Genomic DNA, 22,531 nt, shown 5'->3' on the forward strand with positions numbered 1-22,531 from the left:
GATTGCATCTGTTTCTTTGTTTTTCTTCATTTTAAAGCGAAGTGTTGTCTATAAATTTGAAAGGACATGTGCTATAAATAATGCCAAGATAAGATATTCCAGCTCTTAACTTGAAAAGGGAAATATTGGTTTTATTATCAACGTCATCTCTCAAAAGTCAGACAAATGGAGCTGCAGAGCAGAGGTGCAGCCCTGGATGGTGAATGCCCAGGTTAGTAACACCATGTTGTGTTTGATTATTGAAATGCCAAATGCTCCTCAGAAATCCAGGATACCTTTTCTGACATCCTGCATCTGCTGCCATGGGCTTGCAACAACGTTGGTCCAAGATAATTGCTAGAAAGAGACCTAAGTCTGAACTAGGTTTGTTTTTCAGGCACAGTTTTCTGTGGCAGAGGTTGTGCATTTTCTCCTGGTGGCTGTCAGATGGGTGTTTTCCCTTGGTGCAGGTTTTTGCTGCTGTTTTATTCCGTGTAGTGAAACTTTTGTTTACTGTGACTTTTAGGAATGTTTTGAGAAGCCTTTACAGAGAAGGGTCAAAAACCAAGTTATACCCTGTGCCAATTTTTGTAACTTGAGTGGAAAAGGGGCAAATACACTGATGTTGTAACTGATTTACTGATTTATTAAGCAGAGGAAAAGGATATGCTCATTTTTCTGAGTTTTTGGCCTTTTCAGTCATAAAATATCGGCTTGCAACTCTATACGAAGTAGGGAAACGAGCAGCTCTGTTGTTCTAGGGAGCATACATATTCATGGTCCATTTTTTACCAGAGAGATGTTGCAATGAGCAGCAGCCTTTCTGCATGCAAATCACACCTTGGGTAGTGATTCTTGACCAGCCTATATTTCTCTCAATTGACTGACCTGAACGATAAGTAATTTGTGAGGAGCTTTTTTCCTGTCTGCTTGAAGCCTCTACCTTCTGTAAATCATCCTGTGCTTCCCGTGAATTGTACTTTGAAAATTACTTTGGTTCCTTCCGATTTATTTTACTGAACTCTGATGGCGTGTTGTGCGTGCAGTGTGCCTGAATCCATGCACTCCTGAGATACCTGGGAAGCGCTGCACTGCCTGCCAGATGGAGCAGCCCTCAAACCTGGAGGGAACAAACCCATCCTCTCTTTTTATCTCAGCTCTGAAGCTGCAAGAACAAGCTGGTTACTGTCTTTATGTGCCAGATCATGTCCCTCTGAGGATATACATGAATGCAGACAAAGGACACTGCTAATTTCATATCCTTTTTCCAAACCATATGAGGATTGTTCTGTACAGAGAGCAAATAATAGATTTATAGCATATACCACCTGCTGTTAATATACTACACGTGGGTTGTTTTTTTGGTTTTTTTTTTTGTGTAAATCATCCAGATGCAGAAAGGGGTGATTGTATGTGCTCTTCCCCTCAGCAACGGGCTAACAGCCTCCAGCTCCTCCTGCAGATGGGAACAAGACTCTGAGCTCGTCATTAACCTCCAGTACTCTCCAAGTTTGGTTATTTTTTCGTCCTCTTCCATCTGGAAATAGGAGAACATCCCTGAGTGTTTTCCCCCCAGCAACGTGGACATCTATTCTCACATGATTCTTGGGTGGTGTGAGACTTGCCCTGTGAGTTGTGATACATGTGCTAACAGGAAAATTCCATAATTTGCATGGATTCTGGATAGAGTCAGTCCAAAACGATGAAGACAGTGACCCTATCCATGTGGCTGGGCTAATTGCAGTATGACATAAATACAAGGCCCAAGGGAACAGTTGAGCACAGCAGCTAGAAAACACATGTTGACTCAAAACATACAAATTATCCCCATTAAAACCTGCAGATGTGAGCCTAACTTTAGCTGAGAAAAATTGGACCATTACCTCAGATTCAGCCTCTGTTTGCATCTTTTCTCTAGGAGGTGCTTTGGGAAGTAAGAACTTCTGCTTCCTCCTTATCACGGAGGGTAGATGAAAGCCAGATTAATTCAGCAAAGGGTTTAGTCTCCCATGCTATTTCCTGCTATGAATAATTAAAATAATTACTGTATTATCAAGAGCTAATGAGTTCATGTTCCAGACATAAGAAATGGGAGCATCAGGACAGTCCAGTGTGTGTCCAAACCTTCTCTTCAAATCACTGAGGGAGATGTGTACTGGGTTATGACTGTCAGACACCTTTTTTTTTATAAGAAAATATAAACAAAATTTTTGTTTAAAGTATGTTTTATCTCTCAGCATCCATTAACCCTGTGAAATGCTTTCCTGAGCAGTGGAGCAGAGAGAGAGAAGGGTGAGGCACACAGCTAATGCCAGATGAGAGACGTGGAGCTCATCTCCTGTATCTCCCCCCTGCACGTTTGTCTTCCGTTCCCCAAGACCATCCAGAATCTACCACCTAAGCAACCAGAAAACTGCTGCTCCCCAAAAATGTTAGAGATTGTTACAAAGATGGGCAGGCTGTGATGTGCTCTCAGCTCCCACCAGCTCTTCCTCGGGCTGATGTCACTGCAGAGACGTCGCTCAGAAGTCATCTTTGCACTTCTTGACTCTTCCTGCTGTTTGCATTAGAGGTGATCCCTCTTGTGTAACTTCTGTGTTCCCCTCAGTGGGACCCAGCATCTGAATCCTTTGTATCCTTTTTTTCTCCCCTCATATTTTGGAAGAGCTCCAAATAGGTGAAGGTGATCCCTTCTCACAGGACATGGGTCACCCAGGAAAAACAAACAAAACTTCAAAGGGGTTATGCCACAGCTTCATCTGGGCTCAGCTGGCTTCATTTCTTCAACAGTGCAAAATGTATAACAAATATGACCTCCTTGGAAAAGTCAGATCTCTCTGTTTTATTATGAATTCCAGTTTCAAATCCTCCTTTCAAGAAGTTTATGATAAGATGATTATTGTAAATAAGCTTCCCCTTTAGCAAAGAATAAATCATCAAATAGGCTTTGTTTGGTGAGATCTTTGGCAAAGGAATGTAAATAAATAAGCTAACTGAATAAACTTCTTTATCTGATGTGCAGAGCAGAAAAGGCAGCAAAGTTAATCATTTAGGAAAATAAGCTAGTCTGCTGTGCTTTCTTCAATAACAGACCAGGAATAGTCTAAGGGAAAAAATCTGCTCTATCTCACTGACCCTGGGCTTTTTGCTAGCATCCCACAGACCAGGTCATGTTTATCACTCTGGAAGCAATGCTATCTTCTCAAGGAGATGTCCTTCAGTGTAAAATTTGGATTTGTTTCTCTTCCTGTCTACTTCCTGTCAGAGGTAGCTCCTTGCAACAGAACAGAGATCTCTTATGAAGCCAGCTGGGACTTCTCTTCCATCTCCTGGGAGCAGTCCACAGATGGACAACGATCTGAATCTGCAGTGTCTTAAACTTTGAATTCCATTCACGTTTCCATATGAGCAAGTTTGCATGTGCCTGTACATTGATATCAGTCCAGCACCGCCCAAGGAAAGCAGAGTGTGACTGTTCTGATCTTCACAGCAGTTCTTTATTGACTTATGTGGGTTTGAAGTAATCTGAAGTAAATCTGCCTGGAGTCTGAGCCTGTAAACCAGGGACAAGCTGCACAAGGTAACAAAAATATGTGTAGCTTCTGTGGAAGGAGAAAACAGCCTAATGCAATTCATATTATTTTGGCATATAGGAGCTGCAATAGCAGTTAGTTTGTCAGCAGAATACTTTGTTCTCATCCTCAATTGGAATGGTTGGATATGTGATCGTTGCTGTTATGTATCTTATCATCCGTTGCTTTATCCCTTTGCTCATGCAGTGTCTTCTGCCTTGCCACTCTAGGGCATTAGCATCTTGTGGAGAAACTTAACCACTGGCACCATAGCTGAAGACAAGCAGGAAAAACAGCTGCAAATTGGCCAATGAAGATTTCCTGTGTGTGAAACTCTTTGGCCAGACAGAACAGGATGAACTTATGACACCCTCCTGACTCATCTATCTAAGTCTTTGACAATTCAATCTCTTCTTCCCTTCTCACAAGGGCTTTGGTTGATGAAAGACTGCATCTGATGTTGCATCAGGACAGCAATGTCACAGCATGGCATTGCTCAACCAAGACTGCAGTAAGATTGTCAAGACCACCTTTGACCGATCACCACCACGTCAACCACATATAATTGTATATTTTTTTAATGTGTCTTAAGCAGTCAAGCCTATAAAACCAAGAAAGAGAACCTCAGTTCTTACTACCTTTCACATGCACACTTGACCACTATGAGCTTCACGAAAACACTTTGAGTATGAGGACCATGAGGGCAATTTCGTGCATGACAAAGCTTCATCTACCTCAGCCACCTGCTGGAAGGTTGACTCTAACTTCTGGTTTGGAAAAAATAATGGCTCAAGTGTACAGTTTCTGTGGCATCCTAGAAGTCAGCTTATTTTCTATAATATGTTGAGACAGAGAGAACACAACAGGTTGCAGTTATTATTCCTTCTCCCTGGGAACAGTGCAACATGGATAGGTTATACAGAGAGCAGAAATCAACTGAATACTGTGTTTGTAGATCCCAGGGTATGGCACTGATATTTATTCTACAGAGCAGCCTGTGGTTGTTTGACTTGCTGTGTTGCATCTACCATGTGAAGAAGGCAACCAGGCAATAAGTGTCATGACGAGAAATAATTTATTTCAAGGATTTCATACCTAAAATGTGCTGTCCATATTGTCTTATTTGTGATCTGTACATGACACCAGTTCCTCCTATTAATTTAATTTGAACATTTGTTTTAGTTGTTTTCCCTTTGCATGGCATTTGCTGGAAGGGTCTGTCAAAATAAAACTGGCAAAATGTCATGTAAATAAGGACGGATCTGCCTTCGCATGTGCCTGTAATGCCATTCCACTCTCATCTTGCTGTGAATTTGAGCTTGAGATTGTTCTACATGTGATGACCAGTTATTTTTATCTTCAGTACTCAGCACACTGCTTCCTCTCTTTCCCTGTGCCCTGTGTTGTCCGTGTGCGATAAGGACAAAGACGGGATGAGATTTTCAGAGCACTGAATTACGTGCAAAATTTATCAGTTTTTCTCTGCCTTTCACTCGTTTCATTTCCATGGGGAGAATATTTTACAGTTCCATGGAGATGCCTTAATCCCTGCTAGCTTTGAAGGGTTATTATATTTTAATACAAGTGAGATTTAAAATAAGGTAGAAAGCTAGCAGTATTGGCAGACGTGTCAGGTTTAAATCAAAAGTGTCTCACAGCTGTGATTTACTTAGTGATATATGTTGCTGAATTTTGAAAGGTTTCATTTGGAATAGATTATTGAATGGCAAATATGGTGATGCTTTGATGACATTTTAAGGTTTCACAAAATAAACCCCAAAATTGCTGTAAAAAATAGTTAATACCATCTAATTTTCCCTCACTGTAGTGGACTACTGTCTGTAGAGAAAACCAAAATTCCCTACAAAACCACTACCCTACCCTGGCATTAGGGCTGGCACTACCCATGTTTTTTCAGTTGTTTTTCAAGAAGCCCTAATTTTGCATAAGCAATAGAGTCATCTTCTCTTTTCCCATCTGGCAGTACCTTTCACTGAAGGGCAGAGAAATAATATCAGACTTCAGATCAATAGTTAAATGTGCTCTTTATTCAAAAGCAAGTCAGCTTTGAGATTTCTGAGAATTCATTGTCTCTCCCTTTTTCGTTTATGTGTTGTCTCCGATTTACATCCCTCTTCTTCAAACTTCAGTGTCAAGGGTGATTTATGAGTGCAATTTTCTGTGTGATATTCTGCAGCAATAGTTGGCAAATCCCTTCCCTCAGTATGGGGATGCATTCTTTGTTACACACCAAAGAGGAGGCACACAACCCTTAAATTTCTTTAAAAGGAAAATGCTTTTTGAAATAACAAACGCAAATCCCATCTCATAATAATTAATCTCATAATTACACATAGATATGTTACTTGCAGAAGAACTGCTCTACGTGGCATTGGCATTTTATGTGACAGACCCATTGAGGGTCCCTCTGGCTGCCACAGGTCCAGCTATTTACCCATCTCTTCTTGCTTGTAGCTTGAAATAAGTTCCTGCTGGGCACTGAGCAAAGCGTGTGACTCCAGCTGCATCGCCGTGCTGGGGACTGCTCCAGGTTAAATCTGAGCATGAGCTCAATGAAGAACTTCTGAGCTTTGTTAACTTCCTATTATGTATTTTTGCCTCTTCTAGGGTTGAAGACATTTTACATGTTTATAGAGTTGCAAGACTTCGTAAAATCTTCAGTGAAATGTTGATGGCATCACCTTCAGTGAGGAGGGCTCTCTGCATTCACTCTGGTTCCCAAAGACTTAGAAAGGACTCAGGTCCCACTAAATTATTGTACACAGGAGGGTGATTCTTGTGCGTTTCTGGGATGATTTGTGAATCTCTATTTACAACCTGCATGGGTATTTGGCAGAAAATCAGTTCACATCCACCCAACAGCAGATGTGTTAAAAATCTTCTTGATAACCAGTGCGGTGCCCAGGTTGGGGACCAAGAGGGTGGCCCTTCCCAGCTGCCTGTCTGCCTTTTCTTTACTGGGACTCTGGTGAGTTGGAGCATGGTTTCATCCCTGAACTCTGCTGTATTTTCTGTCTCATATTCTACAGTTGCAGAGAAAACCACTGCAGAGCAGAGGATGTGGGTTTCTGTGTCTCTTGTCCTACAGTAGTTTTGATTTTCTGCACCTTTATGTGCCTGGATGTGCTCAGCCATTAGGATTTCATTGGTAGCAGTTGTTGGTTGTGGGGGACAGTGACTACATTAAACAAATGACACTGGTGCTGTTACACACTCTGCCAGGAACATCTCAGCAGCGTAATTTGAAAATTATCTGGTTTTAAGCCCTCAAACGATGTTTGAATGCGCAGTTGCTTCCAGGAGAATTTGGGTTGCAGTAGCAGCGGCTCTATACATTCCTGTGAGCAAGTGGGGGAAGGAGAAATATCTCCCAGATTGCCACATAGCTGACCAGTCTCCTCAAGCCTATGAATAACCCTTGGGTGTGTGTCACTGAAATAGGAAGTGTGGCTTCTAGCAAACTTCCTATTTTAATGGATAAACTTGAGTAGCTGAAAATTGTGAAATCTAGATGACAGGTTGCCAAACCTCCTCCTTGCTGTGGTGATGCTCTGCAAACAAAAATTTTGATTGGAGACTATCAAAAGTCTCTTTTCTTGGAAAATTTTCTTAATCTGAGGGAATACCCAGTGCATAGAGAATTGCCCAAAGTGTTATCACTCAGCATTTTTCATTCCTTGTTATGATTTCCTTCTCTACAGTGATCACTCTAAACCCAGCTTCTTTATATAGACATAATTCTCCTCTCGCTTATGTTGTTAAAAATCAGATGTAATCTAAATTAAATTCATTGAATCCCATCTGTGCAACTCAGAAAAATGTCGTGGGCAGGAGCTGTGGAGATGCCATGGATTTAGCTTAGTGTCAAGCTGATGTAAGGGTCATTGTGATTTGTGAAGGCACATATTTCTGTTTATCACAGACAAATAGGTATTTAATAATCATCGGGGTAGTTGACAAATAAAGACAATACAGTCAAAGGTGCACAGGGCTAACAGGGGTCTTAACAGGTCTTGCTTCAAGTAATTCTGGACCCAGGAGAGAAAGGTGTAAGCATCTGGCACATGTCAAACCGAGAATTGCCAGTCGTTTTCTGCTGCTTACAAGATTAATTGGTGCATTAAGAGCTGGACTTGAGCTTCTTTGGTTATGCTAATGCAAGATTTGCTGTTGGAGGCTCCCTGGGAAATATCACTGTCCCTGCAAGGAGCGTCTGGCCAGCAGCTGTGTCACTGGTGACACAGGAGGAGCGCTCCCTGAACCTCGGCATTTCCCCCCTTTCTCATCCGTGCTGCCTCTGTCCTCAGAGCCCCGTTTCGTCCCTGTGCCCTGGATTGCTCACCCTCACCTGGCACCACAGCGGGAGGCTGGTGACACCCAAAATCTGTCCCCGCCCTGTCCCTCCCCACGCCCCTGTGCCCCTGTCTCCCCCGGGACTGCTGAGCGGCCGCATCCCCTCCCTCCTCCTGCTCCCTCCGGGCGCTTTTCTCCTGCCTCTGTGGCCCAGATTGAGATGGCCTGAATTCCCCGCAGCCCGGTTCTTCCTGCCGGCTGGCGAGAGGCCGCCGGGGCGCCGAGCCAGGGAAGGGGCCGCCTTCGCCCGGGGAGCCGGGGCCGCCGCAGCCCCCGCGGCGCGGCCGCTGCCAAAATCCACACGCCCGTCCCTTCTCTCCCGGTGCTGGTTAGGAAATGAAAGGGTATGGTCTGTACCGATCTGAGGGGGCAGGCGTCTCCAAAAGAGCGGCTCTGTGTTTGCTGGGAGGATGACGCGCCCGCTCCCCTCGCCTGCCGGAGCGATGGAGGGGCTGCCTGGCAGAGGTGATGGGGAGTACCAAAAGTAAAGCTTGCTTGCCCTTTTAGTGTCATATGTTTTGTCCTTCACAGAAGCGGTGCACCCTTTAAATCCGTGCAAGACCTCTGCAGTAACCTCCCTTCTGTTCTTGTTGACCTAATGTGGCTTTAGTGCTTTATTTTTACCGCTGCTGAGAGCAGGACCGGTACAGTGCCATCCTAAAGGAAGGAGAAGTGAGACCAAACATTTGCTTTTCTGAAGATGAGGCCAACAGGTGAGAAGAAAAAAGGGATGTCACATTAATATGGCAAAATAGGTCACTGCCTATGTATTGCATGCTTTTATTTAGTCCAGCCACCTTCAAAATCCAAGTTACTTTTGGAAGAGCAAGAGAAGTAGCTGTCCTGGTACTCAGGGTGTAGTTATAGCTGAGGAGGGAATCAGAAACACAACCTCTTCTGGCATTAAGGGTCATGAAAGAGACCTGGTCACTATGGGAACCTCAGCAAGAGCTTCTCAAGCAAATTGGAAATCAGGAATTCATTATCCCTGGCAAGCCCAGCCTGGATAGGTGGGAAAATATGGTATATCTGAACCTGATTTTTATCTCCCTTGCCTGGGATACTTACTGCTGCCTCAATTTCACAAATCATTAACACCACACTGCTTCAGGTTAGAGCATCTCCTGATGCCATTTTAAAATACCTGTGAAGGGGATGATGAGCCAGATGCACTGAGAGCAGAAGTGGCCTCAGCTGAACCACCTTTGGTGGAGCTGCACTCCTGTGTCTGCACAACCATCTCAGTGCACCTACACAATCAGAATGAAAATGATTACCTAAATAACATTAGGGATTATATGCCAAGCATGTATGTAAATAAATTTCTCTTTCAAGTTACCAAAACACAACACTGAAAAGAAACCAGGGGCCTTTGGAGAAAACGTGGTCTAATTTTGCCAGTATTTTAATGAAATCCCTACTGCTGAATTGCTGCCACTTCACTTCGACAGCGACTACGTAAAAAACCTTCAATGTTAAAAGATGTGATAGTTGTCAAAGAAAGCAGTTGGAATTGCTTGGATAGTATCTTTTGGGTTGCTTAGGCACTAAACATTTTTTCAGAAAGGTGCTGGAAAACTCACACCTTGTGTCTGGTGTCCTTCATCTGTGCAAGGAAGCTGCATTTGCTTTGAGTGATTTGACAAAGTGCTTAAGAATAACAAGCATATTTAGATTTTGGAAGTATGCTATCAATTACAGCACTTTACAGAAATTTAAATTTGTTAATTAGGTTAACTCCTACTCTACAAAAGCAAATCCAAGGTAAACTGAATTAGTAATAATAATGATAAAAAAAGATGTGGTTAATGACATCTGTATGCTTTTTAAACTTGCGTAACCCAAAAGAGGATCTTGGAAACAGGACTTGTGAAGTCTGCAAAATATTTGGGGAAGCAGCATTTAAATAACTGACTGACTCTTCTAGTCATGTTTCAGTGAGAAATAATAGTGCTCCTGAAGTTAAATGTAGCTTCTGAAGTGAAATAGTTCTTTGGGATCAGCAACTGGATAAGTTTAGTTAATTAAAAAGGTAATGTTAGAATTTTTTAAAAAAAAGTTTATTTTTGTTTTCAAATGCAGAGCAGCTATGTTGCTATAAAGACCTTACATTAGGGGATGAGGTGCAAAAGGAAGGCAAATTCAATAGCTAAAAGCCATTAAAAGAGACAAAATATCCTGGAGTCACTGGAAATGCTTCAAATATACTATGTGAATAGAAGTGAAATTGGTCCTATTGCATCAAATATTCCCTTTTGAAATGCAAGATGTCCCCTGGCTCCACTATTTCTGTCCTATGAGCACTGGACTGAAGGAGACTGAGAGAAGTGGGACCAACCTGTGTAATGTATTGCAGTCTTTGGAAAGAATTGTCTTATTATTAACTCATTCCGAGAAGAGAAACTCCACGATTTGGCCCAATAAAAGGAAAATTAGTAGAAAAAACCCCTCCGTATCTTCTTACAAGCACATTCTGGAACACAGTACATCCTGGAAATAGGAATTCACACTATTTATTTAAGCTAAAGCTAAAGATCTCTGACTGGCTTGCAGCAGGACTTACCTAATGCAGAACAGCTTAAATACCAAATAAAAAAAATGATGCTTGGATTAAAATATTAGAAAGTCTAGGTAAAAATTACCTCATCTCAGTGAGATTGTGACATGAAGTCACCCAAGTTTAATGGATCATTTCCTGAGCAGGGCTCTGGCTGGTGCCTGGCCACCCCAGCAGCACCCGGCCTGGCTGGAAACAGAATTTCCAGCTGAGGGCTCGTGGGGCACGTCCAAAATGGCCAAAGCAGATGGATTTACTGAGGCAGCCCAAGTGATGCTCCAGTACACCTGGAGACTAAACAAACATGAGCAGAATGGCTCTGTAGCTCTCTTGTCCCCACGGTGCCACTCTCTGCCTCGGGGAGGGGTGAGGCTTGGGGAAGGTGCTGGTGGGGCTCAGGGGCTCACAGATTGATTTTTAATCAGCCAGTCTGACTTCAAAAGTTTGCAATTGAGCTGCTCCTCCTCACGTGTGAGCATATTCCTGCCTTCCTCTCCTACAACTGCAGCCTACAGCATTCATATTCTCTTGTTTTCATATCCTTTTGGAAATTAAGTGACTGGTTCTGCTCGTTTGTTCTCATAACACGCCACCCATTTTGCAGCAAATGCAGATTTCCGTCCTCAATTGTTTTGGTTTGTATAAAAGTCGTGTAAGCTAAGAGAGAGGCAGCCTCCAGCCGCAGGGTTGGTCTCGTCCTGCAGATCCTGAACTTTCTTTGTGTGCCCTGCTGCTGACAGCCTGGGCTGTGCCAGCTCCCAGCTGGCTGAGGACACGATGGGTGGGTGGATTTACCCGTAAAGGAAGGATCAGGGAAACTGCTCCAGAGCTCCCTTGAGGAAGAGCGAGGCTTTTGAAAAATGCCCTCGTGCAGGAGTGTAAGCACCAGTTAGAAGAAACCAGAGTGTGACAGGGACACAGTGTTTGGAAGAGCTCTGGTAGGCATCTTGGCCAAGAGCTGATACGGGGTCAGTGCTTTCCTTCCTGGAGAGAAGAGGGCGATGCATCAGTAAATGGAGCTGCAAGACCTGAATTGCTTTATTTAGGCCATCACTGCCAAGGGATGTACTGGTGGATTCTTTTCAGAAACAGTTTAAAAGTTCACGTTCATTGAGGCCTCACTGATCACACGCAGCCTCACCCGGATCCTGCAAAGTCTCTCAGGGGGTTGGTCCTTGAGAGAGACCCTGTGGCAGAGCTGCCTTGCCAAAGGTCATGCTTTCTCTGCAGGTGAGCCTGATGCCTGATTTTTTGAGAAGATTCCCTTTAGCATTGCTTTGCTTTGCTGTTTAAAACACTGACGCTCCAAGGACACCACATGTGCCCCTGGGGCTTGTGCACCCACAGGGGGTTGAAGCCTGGATTGCAGGCTGTGGTGTGTGGTGGTCATTGCTTGGGACAAGCATGACACAGGCTCCTCTGAGTTTTTAACTAATCCTCCCTCATCCAAGCATGAGGCGCTGCCCAGGCAGCCCCAGGTCAGCAGGGAGGGCCAGGGACAGCTTTTGTACCTGGAAAAAGTGTTCTTTATTGTGGCTCAGGAACCTGCAGAGACTTAAAACTTTTCTGGCATTTTTGGTCTCCACAGGGAAGAGCAATGCCTGCACACCTCTGCACAGCGTTTCTGTGTCCTTATAAATGCCGGGGCACAGATGGTTGTCCTGCTGGGGCTGTCGGTGCCCGACAGGGCGAAACAGCTGAGTGTGGCCTCGATGCTGGTGCGGTGCGGTCCCTTTGGAGGACCACCCCAGCACTGAGCGGGCAGGGGGGATGCTCACCCTGCTCCCTGCGCTCCACGCCCCTCCGCTGCTACCAGCAGCCCCGGCACGGGCAGGACCTCGCAGAGCCGGGCAGTGCCCTGTGTGCAGAGCAGGAGGAGAAAGTTTCAGCTGTGACGAGGAAAGCTCCCCAGGGGAAGGCTCCCATAGGAGGGGGTCCCCCCATCCTCCCAGGCGGCGCTCAGCGAGTGCCCGCGGGGTCCCCGGCGAGGCGGTGCGGGGCAGTCGGGGGTGGGCGCCGTGCCCGTCCCCGCGGGTCCGCCGGGATGCGGCGTCTCCCCCTCCCCGGGCCGCCGTTCCCGGGGCTGGCGGGGCGGGGCCGCGGGCGGGCGGGGGCGGGCGCGGGGGCCGCGCTCCCGCAGAGCCGCTTGCGGTGCCCGCTCGGCAGCGCCTCCCGCCGCCCGCACCATGTGGCAGCCGGCCACGGAGCGGCTGCAGGTACGCTGGGGCCCGCGGGATGGGGATGGGGATGGGGATGGGGATGGGGATGGGGCGGGAGCAGGAGCGAGGCCGGCGGGCATCGCCCCTGTACCGGAAGTTTGTTGCAACTTCCCCCAGCCTGCGCCGAGGGCGGGTGTGCGGGGGACGCGGAACACCCGCACACACACTCACACCCGCACACACATTCACACCCGCACACACACATACACGGTGCGGGGGGGGAACGCTGCCCCCGCGGCATCCCGGGCGGCTCCGGCGCTCCCGGCGGGCTCCGGTGGTCGGCTGCGGGCAGCGCGGCTCGGGCTGCGGGGCCGGCGGGGCTGGCAGGGCTCGGCGGGGGACGCTCCGTTCGTTCGGGGGCTTCTCTCCCCGCCCCGCTCAGGTGAGCGGCTCCGCTGTGCGGGAGGGTCCCTCGGAGCGGGGCGCGGGGCACCCAAAATCCCGCGGGAGTCCTTTGCCAGCCGCGCATCCACAGGTCGGGGTGTCTCGAGGTCACGGGCGTGCCCCCCGCGCCGCACCCTCCGGCAGCGGGTCGGGCTCTGCGGTGCCGGTGTCGGTGTGCATATATATTGCATAGTCCGGGGGCAATCCGAGACAGTCAGGGAGCGAGGTGAAATAAAACTCACTTTGTAGTTCCCCTGCGTGGGTTTCATGTAGTTTTCCAGAGCAAGTGTTCAGTGAGAGGGAACTGGGCATTTTAAATAAGAATCAATGAGCTTAGCAGATGACAAGAAACGGTTATTGCTACTTTTACAATTCAGACTGAGAATTTTCTTTGATGTCATCAGCAGTTTGATTGGAGTTGATAGTAGAGCCAAGCTGAGAGAGAGATCTGTGAGCTTTAGTCTGCACCACAGTAATGGGAATAATTCCTGTTATTAAGAAGCTGTACTTTTCTCTACAATAAGAAACTTGATTTTTAGTGGATAGAAATGATGTACCGCATATGTAGTTGATGGATTCAAGGGTAAAACCATGTGAGAGTGTTATTATTGAGTTGTTTCCCTGTGTTAGTCAGAAACCTCTCCGTGCTGGACACAAGTGGCAAGATCACCTGTCTGAGGGCGTTAATGGTCTTAGGCAGGTTGTGGAGGTGGGAGTGTTCCCTGGGGAGGTGGTGCTGCAGGGGTCAGAGCTCAGGTGAGGCTGCACCCAGCAGATGGGGGCAAAGGAGGAGGTGAGCGAAGGGAAGGAGAAAAGAAAAGCCAAGGTTAGTAGTGCTGTGTTGGTCTGGACTGTACAGAATGGCTACATGACCCCTTTGTGGAACTGGGAGGTGTTAAAATAACAAGATACTATTATCACAAATATCTGATACGGCCTACGGGAGCATGCAAGGCTAAAGACAGCTAACTGCCTGTGTTTTGCAGAGTGAGGTTCTGAGTGTGACCTTGTTTAGCCTTGTTTGGCTGTATCCCATGCACCATTAGGGTGCCTTAGGGAGTGGGTAAGAATGGCTGTGTGCTGGGGGAAGCAGGCTGCCTGGAGAGGGGGTGCTCTCTGGGCCTCTCACCTGTTGCAGAACAACACAGGCCTGTAGTGAGGGCAGCCTGTGCTCCTCCCTGTTGCTGAAGGAGAGCCACAAGCACCAAAGCTTTCAGCAGTGGCCACTAACTTTGTCCAGCCTACTGCTGGTTTCCTCTAGCTGGAGGCTGCAGTCATCCTGAGCCTCCCAATATGCTGAGTGCCTCTAAATGCAGGTCTTGCCAACAGGAGTTTCTTGGGAAGTGCATGAATTGCTGCAAATGCTCAAAAAAAACCCCAAACAAACTGGGGGGGTCCAAAATTGCAGAATTAAAGGATTCTTTGTACCAACTCTGGAGACTTGTACCAGCCTTGGAGGAGTTGCAACAATCCCACAATAATTCTGCATTCACACAAGGGGCTAAATAACAACATAGTGGATGGTATTCAAAATGAGTGCAGTGAGGGGAAGGATTCCCTGGGTGGGGATAGCCAGGATGAGATCCTGTATTTGAAAGCTGGGTCCTAATCTATACATGCACGAGCCAGAGTTACATGGGCAATATCCCCAACCCCTCTGAATTTTTTTTCTCCAAAAATATGTTGAAGCCTTTTCCTTTCAAGCAGCCTCATCTCCCCTTTACGTGTTGTGAGTCACCAGCCTGGCCAGAGCCGCTTGCAGCGCTCCTTGACCCCCTGAGGAGATCTAGAGCCAGGAATAAATGCATTTGTTTTTCCCTTCTTTCTCCCCCTCAACATCTTAGTTCAGTTTTAGGTGTCCCATGTTGCTCTCTTGTCCCAGGCTCCCTCTGTCCTGGCCCCTAGCTGCTATGAAACAAATGTTGATGCCATGGGGGTGTTGAAGGGAGCCCTCTGCTTGTCCCTGGCATTACAAGTGCTCACCCTGCCCAGCCAGCAAGCATTGGGAGGGTGCTGGGCGTGGGATTTTGGTTGCAGCAGGGTGGTGTTTGGTCACTGGGCAGAGTAGATGACGTCTTATGGTCTCTATTAATATATTCTGGGATTACAGGTTATGCCAAGTTACTGCTTTAGGGTATCTGAGGGATGTACGATGGCAGATGCAGCCCTGTCTTTCATGCCAGGCTGATGTGTGGGTGCAGAAAGTGTGGAGCTGGCGCTGCTTTCTTGCTGTTCTGATGTGTGTGTGGTGTGTGGCTCAATTTTGACCCAGATGTGTCTTGCGTTGATATCCAGCTGTGGTGAAGTGCAGGTCTGTTGTTAGTCTGTGGTGCAGCTCTGTGCTAAGCAAATGGCAAAGAAAATATTTTCATCTTTCGGAATATTTCTTTTGGCCTGGTTCAGTAAGGGAAAGTATGAACTGACTTTGCAAGTGGATGCCTGTTGGTCGGGGTCAGTCCTGCGCTCGTTGCCGAGACAAGCTGTGCATGTTTAGCTGGAATGGCAGCGAGCGTCGCGGTGTGGAGGCTCCTGTCACGCTCTGACAAAGAGCGCCAGGGTCATCTGTTCTCACGGGCCTCCTTCCCCAGTCCCACACAGTGTATGGCAAGACTGCACGTTCCTGGTCTGTGGCCATTCATTAAAATCTGCTTTTGTTCCAACTGTGCTCCGTCCTGTCAAGTTTCATAGTTTGTGCTGAAAGTTTTGGCGTTGACTGGATGGGTACGATTCCAGTAGTGAGGTCAGCAGCGAAGCTCACGCATACCCAACAGGAATGAAGTGTCATCAGCAGCTGGGTTGCAAAACGCAGTGAGCAGGGGCCACGAGCTGGATTTGCCCCCACTGCTCTCATGACCACTTGGTGCTGAAAGCTTCATATGCTGCTAAAACATGCCCCCCTTCCCAGGGCCTTGCTTTCTGGCTTTGCTGGAGTAAGCTGTGATCACTTGTTTTTTAGGTTTGGGTTTTTTGTTTGTTTGTTTGGTTTGTTTGGTTTTTGTTTGTCTTTTTTGGTTTTGTGTTTTTTGTTTGTTTGTTTTTTCTCAGCCTGTTCTGTACTTCCGTCTGATCCCTCTGATGGAAGCTTTTCCTGTTATCCTGCTGCTTAATGAAGAAGCCCCTTTGTTTCTGGAGGTTATGTTGAATTGAATTAAATGGATTAGAAGAGTAAGCTAGAAAAAATGTAAATATCCAAGTTTCTGGAATCTTCTTGAAAATATAATACAGTGAAGGCTGCTTTTCACCTATAGCAACGTTGAAGTTCCGTTTATTTTTCCAAAGTTAGTGGGACGATCAGTTACGTGGGAAGCCACCCAGCTGGGATGTTGCAGGAATAGACCACAGGGATCAGCGAGTCACTGGTGTGGTAAGAAGACTGTGATTTTGCAGGTAACACAGGATTAGTGTTATTCACACTTAATGTATGAGCTGGTTTGTGACCGTGTTTGGGAGACTTTTTCCCTTGTAATTTCTCTGGCGGCGTTCCTGGTTCGCGCTCGGTAAAACGTGGGTGGATACACCAAACGCGTGCGTGCCTTCCAGTCTTTGGTTCAGGTATTTAAGGGTTGTTCTCCCTGCAGGAAATGCTGGGACTCCAGCCCGGGGCTCACAGAACCTTCCTGGTATGGTTTTCATTGCCGTGTTTGCAGCAGACCTTATCAATGATTATAAGCAGCGTGCGCTGATTTGTGGCTTGGTGCTCGCGGCAGCGGCACTTGTTGAAATGATGCTGAAAATATTCAGAAATCTTTCTCTAAAATTATTTCCAAATGTACCCTCTGTGCCTGGTTCGGCAGCCCTCGGCAGCGCAGCTGGGGTTTTGGAGCTGTTGGCTGCTCCCCTGAGGACTCTGAAGTGATTTTTGAAACCAAACAAGGTCTTCACACGGTTCCGTGTGCCTGCCTGAGAGATGGCTGCTGTTGGCTTTGAAACCTACATTTTCCTGGAAGCTTGGTGCCAGACATTGTTTCTAGATAATAAATCGCAGTGGGTGCATAGTTTCCGAGGTCATGCTGTTTATAAGCCCTGTTTATAAGTTTCCCCGCTTCTCTTAACGCGTGTGGGTAAGAGGGATCGTCACATTCAAATGCATTTTCCCCTGGAGCAGAGGTGCTGCCCAGCCTCGTGCTGCATTGCCAGGTGTCCCTGAGCTGAGCCCAGGCCCACGAGCCCTCTTTTTAGAGAAGCTCCCGCTTTTTTTCTGCAGGTGGTACAGGTGGTGGGCTCACATGAGCGGGGATGAGCTAAAGGGGCACAGGCAGGCGTGCTGTGTCACAGGGCTTTGGGGCTGGGATACCTTTTGGTGCAGTGGCTCCACGGGGATGTGCAAATGGCCAAGTGTTTACAGCAGGACTTCAGTGATTCTCTGTCTGCTCATCTGGAAATTGAATATTCTTATTGAAACCCACAGGTTTGGGCGAGGATTTAAAAATAGATGGCTGTAGTGAATTCTCATATTTTTCATAGAATTCTCATAGAATTCAAATTCTCATAGAATTTGTTCTTTTGTAGAGTTCCATATCTCTTCCAGTGTGCTGTGAAATACTGTGCAGGAGAGGTGCAGGTGGGCTAGAGGAGATGAACTGAAGTGGGTGAGGGAGGGCAGGAAGCTTCAGGTCCTTTACTGGGGCAAGTTTGATTTCCTGAACCCCGAGGCTTAATTCTGCCATCGTGTAACTTGTGCAGCTCCCCTGAAGTCCGTGAGAAATAAGTTTGTGTAAGGTTGCTTTACCACTGTCTTTGAGTTGCTGGTGTGATATACCTCCACATAATTCAAATACAGCAGTAAACACACAGTGTTGGGATCATTGACCCAGTTGCTGAATTCATTTATATTACATTCATCTGCTATCCTCTAGTATACACATCAAATATCAGGAGTATTAGAGAGTTCTTTCATGAAAGAAAAGTCAGCTCTGGGCAGACTTACACGTGTGTGATGGCTTTGAGGTGATCACAGCCACAGTGGTTTCATGACAAATGTTTGCATGTGTTCAGATGTAATGTGGTTTTAGGTGCTATTGGTGCTTTCAAAATCAGCTCCTCATCCTTTTCATTGCTCAGATGCATATGTGTGTTAAAAAATGCAGCATACAGCCAGTTGAAACAATGGTTTTCCAGTTTTTAAAAGCATATGGAAAACCTTTTTAAACCAAACACGAGCAAGTTGTAAGCACACAAACAGCTGTCTAGGCAGAAACCACTGCAAGACATGTATAGCAGCACTGATACTGCTACTGAACTCTGGTTTCACTAAATATTATGTCAGAAGGAAAAAGTGAAAAGTATTTGAAATTTAAGCCTGAGTCATGTGGATGCAAACGTCTGAAGTCTTACAGCCCAGGGTTTTGGCACTGTATAGCTTCAGGATACCTTTCAAGGCATCACAGTTTTTGCACTAGTTTGCTGCTGAGACTTTACAGCAGTCAGGAATCTTTAAAACAAAGCCCCGTGACTCCAGCAGGCTCATCTGGCACCACTTAGCTTGGGCAGTTCCTTTTTTCTACATTATTTATTCTTTGTAGAAAATGAATGGCTCTGGAAAAATATTAATTTGGGGAAGCATTTCTGTGACCGAAAGAAAATCAAAATCAGCGAGCGCCTTGTGGAAAGCCCCCTGGGAAATGATCTTCAGGGCTCGTTCATAGTGTATTACTAGTTTGTGTTTATGGATCTGACAGCCTGTTTGATGACCAGGACAAAAAAATAAAGGAGTGATTTCCTTGAAGGAAGGCAAACTAAAGCATTCAGTCTAAGATGTTCAGCATTTTCACTGCCTGTGTCATATTTTCTGCGTCCCCGGTGTCAGCCAGCAGGGCAGTCAGCAGTGGTGTGACCTGAGCCTACAGGTGATAGTGTCAGTCTTCTGAGATGTTTCTCAATAAGTGCATCAGAACTCTTAGAAGATTGTTAAATGTGGGTGATTGTGAAAGTGTCCTGACAAGACCTAATACAACTTTTCATGATTTGTTTTTCCTGCTGAAATACTAAAAGTACAGAGTGGTAAATATAAATATGATGCATAGAATCTTAAGGAAAAAATAAAAAGATTTGTATTGCTGGTATTTAATATTCTTTTAATGATAGTGCTTCAACAAAATTATACACAGCCTCAGCACGATTAAGTTGATCTCACTGCATCGACACCTTAGCAGTTTGGTGATGACTTCTGGAGTGTTGATCATTCTGAAGAACCCCCATACATGTTTTCATTGGGAACATTTAAATAAATGTCCCTCTCACAGCTTAATGGCTGGTTTTGCTTCCAGGCAATGTGAGCAGCTACATTTCTCACCTGAGTTGTTGATGATGAGTTTTCCTGACTGAGCCATGCTGGGAGCACGGTGCTGGTGGGTTTGGGATCTCTGTGCTGTAGCACCAGAGCAGTCAGTGTTCTTGCACCATACACCTTTGTGGCACTGGGCCTGTGTTATGACAAACAGTTTTCAAAGGTATCCTCACGTGAAAACATTTTCTCCAGATATATTTGATGGGAACTGCCAAGAACACTGAGAGCAGATAGAAAGTTAATTAAGTGTCCTGCAGCTCAGATTTGTGGCCACCTCTTTCTTCCCATGCCAGGCCCTGCTCTGTATTTGAGAGGTGGTTATTCCCTATGTCTCATGGGAAGCTTTCAGAATGATCCTGGAGTAAGTTTGCAAGTATTCAGAGCCTCCATTTAGGGCCAGGCTGTTCCAGAGAGTGTTTTATCTTGTGGACTGTGCTCTTCTGAAAACTCACCCACTCACTGAGTGCCTGTAGAGGAGAACTGATGTTCAGCCTGGTCCCACCGGTGAAGCAGCTGCTCCGAAAATCTTGCAGTGGAATCTGGTCCAAACTCCACTGAGGTCAGTACCAACCTTGAGCCTGATGACTGTAGGGCAGGGCAGCAATCCCATCCTGTGCTGTTACAGGAGATCCACGGGGTTTGTATTGCTCATTTAAAACCAGCTCATTTAATGCTCATTTAACGAGCATTTGCTTCTTCTGGAGACTGTCTGCTGGGTGGAAGGCAGGATAAGAGTTTGAGGCTTGTGGGTGATCGAGGGCATGAGACCTCCATGGTGATGGTGGCAACATCAAATACATCATCTGAGCCTGCAAGTTTCTAGCTCTCCATTCTCTCCCTGAGCCCGGGTGCTGAGGGACAGGAGGGATGGTTGGGTGCAGTGTTTCCTCTCTGATTGGCTTCAGGGGGAGGCTCTCCAGGCTGGGGACCAGCTTTCCTGCTGTCAGGATTAATCTGTGCTTTCTGAGCTGATAACAATGATACTGACCTGAAAATGGTATAGTCTGTTGGAGAGAGAGAAATCACTCTGCCCTCCAGTCATCCTGGTTAAAAAACAGGCAAACAACATTTCTGTTATTATTCATCAAAACTGTCCCATCCAAATTAACATCCTGCACTTGGTTTCTGGTGTCACGTTAAAGAATTTTGTCCTCTCTTTTCTAGTATTTCCTTCTGCTGGGGAGAGGAACATGATGAGAAGAGTTGTGTAAAGGTGTACTGGTTCTTCTGCTTTCAGCTTTGAGCTGGAGAGCACGAAGACAAGCAGTAAAAGTGTTAGAAAAAAATACCCCAGACTTCAAAAACAGGGTTTTAATCCTTTTCCCCCCCTTATTTGAGGCTATTTATTTAACAGAACCTTTTCCTCAATTTTAGCTTTTCCATATGGAATTTATTATTTTTTTTTCAATTTTTTGATAGACAAATACCTTTTGGAACTTAAGCTAACACCAAGCTGCAGCTCCCCGAGCTGCCTGGGTGCTGGGGCGTAGTGAGGACCCGTGCCCCAGCTCACTGCACAGTGTGTGTCACCAGAAGACGGCAGCGAATTTCTTCCATTTCTTTCAGAAAATTGTCAGCTTAAGCATTTTCCTCTTTTCCCTGGTCCATGGGAATTTTCTGTGCCTGACTATAAATTTGAATCAGAAAATGTAGAAGCTTGAATCCTGTCCCAGTGCCTTTAAGAGGGAGCCTGTGCAGCGCGGATCTGCACGGGCTTCAGTTTTCACAGCTGTGCTCTGTTGTTTGGATTAGAATTAGAAGGAAGGATATTTTGAAAATTTTACCTCGCTCCTCTTGATAGCGGGGCTGAAAGGGCCTATTGAGCCTGGCACTTCGTGTTTGAGAAAACCCTGATAGCAAAGACAGCCCTGGTGCCTCCTGCTGAAATGAACTGCTGGAGAGATGTGCAGTGCTGGTGAAGAGTGCTGGGTGCTTGTTTTTCTGGTAGACAGCGAAGAGCAAAACCCATCAGTGATTTCTGAGACATTTAATGCTCAGTGATCCTCCAGTCAAGGACAAGGCACTGGGGCTGACCACTCTCTGAGCTGGGCTGCCCCTGGGACCTCTGGATTTGGGGCCCTGGCTTTTTTTCTTTTTGCCATCAGCAAAGCTGCCTGTTGGAATACGTAGTTGGGGTGATGGGGAAAGAGGAGCCCTCTCTGCCCCATTCATGTTGATGGGGCATCAGTGGTGAAGTCTGCAGAAGGGATGTTACTTTCTATGAGATTGGATAGTTCACTTTGATAAATATGTGTTAAATCACTCAGGTTTAGGAGTGCAGCCTCATCTCCATGCATAGGGGTATGCCTTTGAATTAATTAACTTTTATCTTGCCATTTGAGGTGGCAGTGTAACTTTCCCGTGGAATGTGAGGAAGCATTTGTTTGTGAGTGACTTTTGTTTTGATCTGTGGTGTGTTCAGAGGCTCTTTTTTTCATTGAAGAGCCTGAAGCTTGGTACTGGGACACGTAACATTTTCAAAGGGCGATGTTTTAATCTTGTAGCTCTAAAACGAGGAGTTGGTAGGGAAGGACAAGCTGCACAGTTTGAAAGGTTACAGGAGCACGAGTAGGTTCTCATTTGGCCTCTTCCCACAGCTCAGTGTTGCAATAATCAGTTCTTTCTCTTTCTTGTAGCTTTGAGGTCACGTGTGACTCCTTGCTGAGGCAAAGGGCAGCCTTTCTGGGCTTCATGGCCAGTCTGGGACCTGTCTCTAAATGAATGAGACCACTGCCCTTCGGGTGATGATAAGCCCTGGCACTTCAGAATAGTGAAAAATATTCACTAAAATTCTACTTATTCCCTACTTAAGTGTTCCTTTCGTGAAGCCTCTCTCCCCATCCTGCTCACGTGTAAAATGCTGACAAGTTTCAGGCTGCAGAACAGGTGGAGCTCATCTCCCCTAATGTTTGAAGAGATTTTGAACTGCAAGTGTGAGCATCTTTACCTGTAAAGAGACAGCTGCAGCTTAGGGATCTCATCCTTGTGGCCAGACAAGCTCCCACTGGTTTTCTGAGCCTGGGACTGCTCTCCAGCAGGTCAGAGCAGGGTCCAGCTCTGTGAGCCAGTGAGGTCTGTATAGATAAAGGTATCTGCAGGTGTTTACCAGAAAGACAGAATCTAAGGAGGCTTTGGACTAAGTTGAGTGCTTTGTAGTGGT

The 22,531-nt window shown here is 46.2% G+C and overlaps 1 protein-coding gene across 1 annotated transcript in view; it reads left to right on the plus strand.

The window, feature by feature from the left end:
• The first annotated feature begins 12,590 nt into the window (after positions 1 to 12,590).
• Positions 12,591 to 22,531, plus strand: part of PID1 (phosphotyrosine interaction domain containing 1) — an 81,033-nt gene continuing 71,092 nt past the window's right edge. The window contains exon 1 of the mRNA XM_050308568.1: positions 12,591 to 12,698. Within this exon, the coding sequence (XP_050164525.1) occupies positions 12,669 to 12,698 (30 nt within the window). The 5' untranslated portion in view covers positions 12,591 to 12,668. The remainder of the gene's footprint in view (positions 12,699 to 22,531) is intronic.

This window comes from Myiozetetes cayanensis, unplaced genomic scaffold (genome assembly GCF_022539395.1).
Source record: "Myiozetetes cayanensis isolate MyiCay16 unplaced genomic scaffold, myiCay2020 scf13, whole genome shotgun sequence".
Taxonomy (NCBI): domain Eukaryota; kingdom Metazoa; phylum Chordata; class Aves; order Passeriformes; family Tyrannidae; genus Myiozetetes; species Myiozetetes cayanensis.